General features: G+C 46.7%; 1 protein-coding gene across 4 annotated transcripts in view; it reads right to left on the reverse strand.

The window, feature by feature from the left end:
- Positions 1–8,208, reverse strand: part of OSBPL10 (oxysterol binding protein like 10) — a 268,111-nt gene extending 259,903 nt beyond the window's left edge. For 3 of the 4 annotated variants that reach the window (XR_012060505.1, XM_072940921.1, XM_072940918.1), the window contains exon 1: positions 7,501–8,208. Coding sequence is in view for 2 of the 4 variants with exons in the window: in XM_072940921.1 (XP_072797022.1) it covers positions 7,501–7,781 (281 nt within the window). In the remaining 2 variants the exon portion in view is untranslated. The remainder of the gene's footprint in view (positions 1–7,500) is intronic. The other variant, XM_072940925.1, reaches the window with a different exon arrangement.
- Between the last annotated feature and the right edge of the window lie 412 nt (positions 8,209–8,620).

The raw sequence follows: 8,620 nt of genomic DNA on the forward strand, positions 1-8,620 counted from the left end.
TCCCAGGTATCCACCCACAGAAATGCATACATATACTCCCCAAAACTATTTGTTCGGAAGGGCCAAAACCTAGGAAGAACTCAGATATCAATCTATAATACATGTAAACATATTTAGTAAACTCACACAATGGAATACCAAATAGCATTGGAAACAAACAGACCACGACTGTACACAGCAACATGGTGGGGCTCACAAACCTATTATTAAGAGAAAGAAGCCAGGCACAAAAGATCACGCCCTGTACAATATGAAATTCAAACCAATCAAGGTACTGGAAGTCAGAATAGCAAAGCCCTCCGGGGGAATGACAGGAAGGGACAGGGTGAGGGGGCTTCTCTTTCCTGATCTCCGGGTGCTATGCGTATGAAAATTCATCTAACTATGTACACACATGAGTTGTGTACTTTTCTGAATGTCTGTTAGACGTCAAATTTACCCTCCAAAAATTCATTTATTCAGAGATTATGTGACAAGGTACGGGCAGCTTTTTTTTCCTCAATAACATTTTCAAACTGCAAAAGAGATGCAAGTTCACCTTTGGGAAAAAAATAATAGAAGGAAAAAAGAGAAGAAAAGAAAACTCACCCACAACCCCACCAACTAAGGAAAATCATGATAACCACTTGGTGTAAATATCCTCAAATACATGTATGTTTTAAAAAGTGGGGAGAGTCCATGGAGTCCATTTATCTCCATGATAAATGCTGGAGAGGCTATGGAGAAAGGGGACCCTCCTACACTGCTGGTGGGAATGCAGTTTGGTGCAGCTGTTATGGAAAACAGTATGGAGATTCCTTAAAAAACTAAAAATAGCCTTACCATATGATCCAACAATTCCATTCCTGGGCACATATCCAGAAAAACTCTAATTCAAAAAGAGACATGCACTCCAATGTTCACAACAGCCCTGTTTACAATAGCCAAGACATGGAAGTCACCTAAATGTCCATTAAGAGATGACTGGATAAAGAAGTTATAGTGTGTGTATGTGTAATGTCACCTAAGATATTATATATATATATATATATATGTATGTATATGTATATATGTGTGTATATATGTATATATAACGGAATACTACTCAGCCATAAAAAAGAATAATGCTATTTGCAGCAACATGGATGAACTTAGAGATTATCATATTAAGTGAAGTAAGTCAGACAAAGACAAGTATCATATGATATTACTTATATGTGGAATCTAAAAAAATAACACAAATGAACTTATTTACAAACCAGAAACAGACTCGTAGACATAGAAAACAAACTTACGGTTACTGGAGGAGGGAAAGGGGTGGGAAGAGATAAATTAGGAGTCTGGGATTAGCAGATACAAACCACTGTATATAAAATAGATAAACAACAAGGTCCTACTGTACAGCACAGGGTACTACTTCAATAACTTGTAATAACCTATAATGGGAAAGAATCTGAAAAAGAATATATATATATGTATGTATAACTAAATCACTCTGCCGTACACCAGAAACTAACAACACTGTAGATCAACTAAACTTCAAAATAAAAATAAATACATTTTTTAATTTAAAAAATAAAATGGGAGGAGAGCAGATCTTGCAGGGAGTGGTTAACACAGCAGGTTATAACATATACTATATATTATGTATATTATACATAATATATATATACTATATATATATACATATATATGTAATATGCATTTTGTAACCTAAACAACCACCCTTTATTATTATTGTCAGTGAAGTGATCCAGTGTCCCTAAATGATTTGAGAGCAGCCTTAGAACAACCAGACAACCCAGACGGCAAGATGTGCAAATCCTTCCAGAATAGGGGTAAGAATATTAAACCAGAGCAGTGATTTTCAACCCTGTTATCATCAATTACCTCTAAAACAACTGGAATAGTCAAAAAGCATTCGTTTTAATTCAGTATGATTTTTAAACTTAATCTATGCCTCCACTGACTTTTCTAAATGGGCCTGGTGGCCCCAAAACCCTGGGAAATCATGGTTGGAGGCTGAACACTGCCTTCTCCAGGTACACTGTTACTGCAGATGAAGTCAAAAGAAAGCCCTGGACATCCATCTGGTCCCTAAAGGCCCACTCTGGGTGGGATGTAATTTCCCCAAGGTGAGGGTGGGCATGTCTTCTGTCCCATAAGAGAAAAACTAATGGTTGCAGGGAGCAGAGCAAACAATAAACATATTAACTCAAGGGCGAGGCTATGAGCAGGTAGAGAAGTAAGAATTATAACAGTCGCTAACACTGGCTAAAACAAAACTAGACCCTGGTTTGATTTCCTCTCAGTCGTTCATTCCTTTTCTTAATCATTCAGTGATACTTACTGAACCCTTATTATACGCCACACTCTGCTCCAGACACTGGAGGTACAGCAGTGAACAAGACAGGCAAAATTATTCTCTGTCCTCAGGGTGCTTCCATCAACCACAGAAAGTCCAAAGGGTGAAATGTTGAGCACGCTGGCAGGTGGTAAGTGTTAAGAGGAAAAGCAAGGAAGGGAGACAGAGGCTGGAGGAGGAAGTCAGTCACTTCCCATCAAGGTGAGTGTTCGGTTTCAGGGTTTATTTTGTCTGTTTGAGTCCTCTCTCTTTTCTTCTTGGTGAGCCTGGCCAGAGGTTTGTCAATTTTGTCTACTCTTTCAAAAAAGACAGCTCTTGGTTTGATTGAATTTTTTAATCTCTGTTTTATTTATTTCCTCCCTGATCTATATTAGACCTTTCCTTCTGCTGACTTTAGGTTCTGTTTGTTCTTCTTCTAATTCTCTTAGGTGATAGGGTAGGCCGTTAATCTGAGACTGCTCTTCATTTTTGAGGAAGGCCTGTATGGCTATGAACTTCCCTCTCAGGACTGCTTTTGCTGCATCCCATAGATTTTGTGTGGTTGTGCTTTCATTGTTATTTGTCTCCAGGTATTTTTTAATTTCTTCTTTGATTTCATCATTGACCCACTGGATTTTTCAGTAGCATGTTGTTTTGTCTCTATGCAATATTTTTTTTCTCATTTCTCTTTCTATGGTTGATTTCTAGTTTCATACTGTTGTGGTCAGAAAAGATGCTTGAAATAAATTCTGTCCTCCTAAACTTGCTGTAGCTTGTTTGGTTCCAAGTGTTAAATGATCTCTCTCCCTCTCCTCAAAGAACTCATCATCTCCTCTCCAAAGAACTCTGCAATAATTATGTTAATGGAGTCCCAGAGTAATCACAGCATTAAAAAAAATAGACCAAAAATTTTATGGACCAAAAAGGGTCCATTTAAGAAGGGACAAACTGAAGATACAATAATGGTTCCCACTTCCCAGGATCCCGCTACACACTATTCTCAGTCCCTTACACACCAGTATCTTCATTTAATCCTCACACTGATCTAATGACAAGGGTAAGAATAACACCATCTTTGACATTTAACAGATGGGAAAACGGAAGCCCAGGGCAATGAGGGAATGGGCCCAAGGTGACAGGTGTGCTAAATGCTGATGTCAGGGCTTGACCCAGAGTCCACAGTGCTCTTACTTTCCAAATAAATGTCCGCTGGTCGCCCAAGGTTTTCTTTTGCTAGCATTTGTCTTCCTTACCCTATTCAGGATTTGCCTTTCAGTGTTCTACTGAGTTCTCACACCCCCACCAGTCACCTAGAAAAGAATTAGAGGCTGGTTCCATATCTGCACTGTTTTCTTTTCTCCAAATACCAATAACGGAATGGCAATGAAAACCCTCAAATATTCAAATAGCACTTCCTAGAACCAATTAGAAATTATTTCCCCAAACACTTGAAGTTATGAGCAACCCCTAAGCAGTTCCATTTTGGCTTAAGACTAAAATTGGCCTTAGGGCAAATGAGAGTTCATATAGCCAATTTCTTACCAGGTATGAAACTCTCAAACTGAACACAGTCTGACTCCTGGTTGTCCCCCATCCTACCCACAAACCCGTTCATCCCCTGTGACACTCATCACCATAGAGAACGCCTCAACCTCCCAGCCTCTCAGCCTACAAACTCAAGAGTTATCCTTGACCCCTCTTTCTCTCACCTCCACAGCCAACCCATCAGAAATCTCTCTCCTCCCCACTCCAAATCTGTCCTTTTTCTCCATTTCCCTTGTCTCTGACATCCAAGCTCCCAGCATCTCTTGCCTGGACCACAACACTGAACTCCTAACTAGCCTCTCCACTTCCTGACCTGCTCCTCAAAACCTGCCTCTCCACAGAGTAGCCACAGTGAACTCTTTAAAGCCCCAATCAGACCATGTCACCTCCCTGCTTAAAATCCTTCTGCAAAACCAGAACAGTCTTCAATTCTTCCCCCAGGCAACAAGGAGCTGTGTGACCTGGCTCCGGCTGGCTTCCTCAAGACCTGGGGCTCATTCTCCCCCTGGTTCACTCCATATGAAACCCAAAAGATGGGTGAAAAGACAGTTGCTCTATATTAAAATGTCAAGGGCAGTAAAGACAGGAGATCCACACAAATTATTTCCGCAAACATGTACCTTCTATTCATCATTTTTAAACTATATTTTTAATCTATATACCACTTGCCCCTTTCTGAAATTTTGTTCATTTGTTTAGATGCATTTACACTTTGATGCCATCCTACAGGTCTATATCATGCTATCATGTCTGAAATATTTTCTTTAAGTAACTCTAATAATGAACTAAAGAAACTCCCTAACGGGTATCAGCCCCATGCTCCAATGACGTCACACTCTCTCAGCCAATGAGTGCAAGCCAAGGAACCCTGACGTCCTCTCCTGAGTGTGTCCCACACGTGCCATGTTCCCTCCTGTGACCTTTTTTTAAGTCATTTAGCTTGCATTCTGGCCACACTGCCTCCCTTGAGGCATGGTGATGAGGGTGAGAGTGCTACAAATAAATTAAAGCAGAATATAAAACTGAACATTAAAATATAAGTTTTACGGCAACTTGAGGACACTAGAATAAAAACTGTTAGTGAGGGACCAGTGTTAAGTCCTGGGGGCTGGTGAAGGATGTTATCAACTGCATGGCAGCCTAGGAACACGCACCAAGGACTTTCTGGTTGGAGATTTGTGCTTAACAGCAGGCAATTTGAACAGAACTGTCAAAGGGGCATGCCACGTAGCCCCCAAAGGCAGGTAGCTTGACTCAGCTTACCACCTTGCACCAAAGCATTTCCCTGGACTGAGGAAGGGTGGGCTCCTTCCACTCTTCAATCCTGCGACTCTTTCACTACTTGATGAGAAGGTGCCCAGGTGTTCTGGACCTTAGAGTAGCTCCACAGTAGCTGGAACAACACCTGGCATATAGCAGGCTCTCAATAAAATAGTCTCCATATAAATAAATGGAGATATGAATATATTTTCAAAGTTTCTATCTTTATCCCCCTCTCTCCTCCTCTTCACTGATTCAGATCTCCCTTTATAAGACCCCTTGGTGGTGGGGAAGGGTATAGTTCAATGGCAGAGCATGTGCTTAGCATGCATGAGGTCCTGGGTTCAATTCCAAGCCCCTCTGCTTAAGAAATAAATAAATAAGTAAACCTAATTACTTCCCCCCCAGAACAAACAAACAAAAACTCATAAGATCCCTTGAGAAGGGAGAAGCGCAAAATCACAACCCTCATAGATTTTCTCCAGAACACTAACAGCCCCTCGGCCAAGGTTGAGAGATCACGGATGAGGGAAACAAACCCCCACACTGAGACGCTAACCATTAAAGAGAGACAATGCTTTTGGAGTCAGCGGTAGACTTCAAAACAGGTGAGGCTGCTGTGGTAAGAACAAACACTGGCAGCCAGCTATAAACCACAGCAAACAAACTCGACACAGCTGAGACTCCAGCCGTGTACACAGCACATTTCACCTGTGTAACCTGCAACCACGTAGGTATTATCATGATATTACTATTAATTTTGCCCCTTCTCTATCTGGCCTGCAACCTAAATACCCCAGCGGATTTAATTATACAAAAGCATGAGTTACTCCAGTTCCTCCTAAATCCACTCCAAAGAACAAATCCTTTAATATACACTGCAGGTAAAATGCCATCCCCAAGTGAAATAACTGTAATCCAGGGTAACAGCTCTGCTGGCCTCATAAGCTTCTTGGAGGGGGGCCGGGGAGCATTAAAGGGAATTGTCCGAGACACAAAACAAATGCTATCACCCACCAGGCACCTCGAGGTGCCATTAACAAGACAATTATCAAGAACTGAAATCAGATTTAGTCATCTCCTCTCTCCTCCTACGCACCCTACCTATTCCCTTTCGGCTTTCAAGAAATGAAGGGGGAAAGGGAGAGGCAAAAGCAGACACTGGCGCTATTTTGAGAAATAGGATTCAAAAGTTCAGGCGCAACTTCCACTAACATAGTACAGCTCTCCAGGGAAACCCAGTGACTCGGAAAGTTCTCTGTGGATAACAACTCAGGTTCCACACTTCGGAAGTCATCCTCCCCCTGGCTGTTTCATGTAAGTCACTGCCTGCTGTTTCAGCTAGAAACAATCTGAAACTTCCAATGGATCTACAGGCAGAGACTGTACTCTGCTCACCAGCAGAGATAAGCAGGAGTTCCCAGGGTGTGATTCAAATCTCACAAACATCCTTAAGAACCCAAGTCCTAAGAGCCAAGCGCTACTAAGGGCGACACACAAGATCTCCTCAACAACCTCTCCAAAAAGCCCCGTTCTCCTTGCATGGACATTTGCATTTCCCTCTGGCTTTTTTTGAAAGACAAAGTTTAAAGATGTAAACAGCAGTACCCCATCTGCTCCTTTCAAGTCTTTCTCACGATCCTCACTATGGCAGTCCACACACTCCCGCGACCCCTTCCCTTGACACCCAGGCTTCCCAACTGTGAGAGCAGAGTGAGCAAGGAACTTCAAAAAACACTTAGAGGGAGAAAATCATAATAATTTAAATAGCGAACCGCCCCGCTCGAAAGGGGAGAGGGTGTTAACAAAAAAAAAATTTTTTTAAACCCTAAACTTTCTTTGCAAAGATTGGAGGTTCAAAGGCATCAGCTGGGCAAGGGGCCAGCACACGCACCGGAAGACGCCGAGGATAAGGGGCTGGTTTCTGTTGGTGGTGGTGGTGTTTTTAAACACCAAAGTTTTAAACGAACTACGTTATGGAGAGAATTGCTGTGATCGGACCAGATGTATTAAATTTTTCATCCAGGCAAACAGCACGCCCCCCTCTGCCTCCCATCCTCTGCCATTCTTCAGGGGTGCGGGAAACCGCAAGCAGGCAGGGCCCGGGGACCAGTGCGCTCGCCGGCTGCTCCAGTCCCTGCAGGTTCCAGGGCTCCCGGTTCCCTCCCCGCCACTGCGATGCAGTCCTGGGGTGGGGTCGCGGCGCGCCTGGTCCTGGGCACCCCATCTGGAGGGGAGCAGGGATGCAGGAAGGGCCCCCGTGCCAAGGCGGCCCAGGTTCGCCGGCAGCACGATCGCGCACGTACACACACACTCACACCTAGCGGCGCGCAGGGAGGGGCGCGCGGCGGCGCGGGCAGCGGGCGCGTTACCTGTTCTGCCAGCCCTGGAGGAGGTTGGTGTATTTGCTGAGCACACCCTCGAGCGCCGGCTCCCGCCGCCGGCCGCCTCCCCCGCACGGGCTAGCGGCCACCGAGCCCGGGCTGCTACGGCTGCCCCCGCCGCCGAACCCGGTGGTCGCCGACCGGCCGGAGACCCCACGGCCCGCCAGGGAGCAGGAGGGAGAGGAGCCCGCCGAGGTGGCGCGGCTGCTGCTGCGGCTGCTGCTGTTGCTGCCCCCGCCGCCGTCTGCGCCCTGGGCCGCCCTCTCCATGGTCCGTGCGCGCCCGGGACGCGGGTGCCCGCCGCGGTGACGGCCCCGGCGCTGGGGCTCCTGGCGCGGCGGCGGCGGCTGCTGTAGCTCCGGGCGCCCGGGCCGCGCGTGGCTGCTCCAAATCCCAGGCAAATGCCTGACTCATACAGGAGGAAGAGGAGGAGGAGGCGAAGGAGAGCTGGGAAGGAAGCCAACGGGGCTGGATGCAGCTGCGGCCGCCCCTCCTCCAGCCCGGCCCCGGCCGGGCCCCTCCTTCCGCACTAGTTTCCCGGGCAAGTTCGGAGCGGGTGGCCGGTTCGGCGAGCCCTCCTCCAGTTCCACCTCCTCTTCTTTTCAGTCCCAGCGGCCGCTCAGGCCCGGGGGCTCTGGGCGCTCCCTGCGCGGATCCGCTGGGTGGGCACGCCCGGAATCCACACCCTGTCACCCCTCGCGCGTCTTCTGCCGCCCCCTCTCGGATCCGAAGGTGCGAAGGGGAATCTCCGGCGTCACTCTCCAGCCCCCACCCACCTTGGGACCTGGCGGGAGGGGCGGCCCCACCCACCCGGTCCACCCGGATATGGACCCGCCCGGCCTAACACTGGCTCACACGCACACTCCTCTCTGTCTTCCGCACCAAGCCTGAGCTCACGTGCACGGTCACCTGGACATGAACCTCACTGGCCGAGCCAAGGAACAGAGCAGGGAGGTCCCCCGGGTTGTCCTGCAGGTCCAGGAGGGCAGGAGAGGAGGTTCTCACAGGTAAGTTCGCCCGGGGCATTTTCACCCAACAACAGGGTTATGATACATGTACAGTGAACCCCAGGGCCAAGACCGGAGTGAGGCAGGAGGACTCTGGGGTT

The sequence above is a fragment of the Vicugna pacos genome, chromosome 17 (genome assembly GCF_048564905.1).
Source record: "Vicugna pacos chromosome 17, VicPac4, whole genome shotgun sequence".
NCBI lineage: Eukaryota > Metazoa > Chordata > Mammalia > Artiodactyla > Camelidae > Vicugna > Vicugna pacos.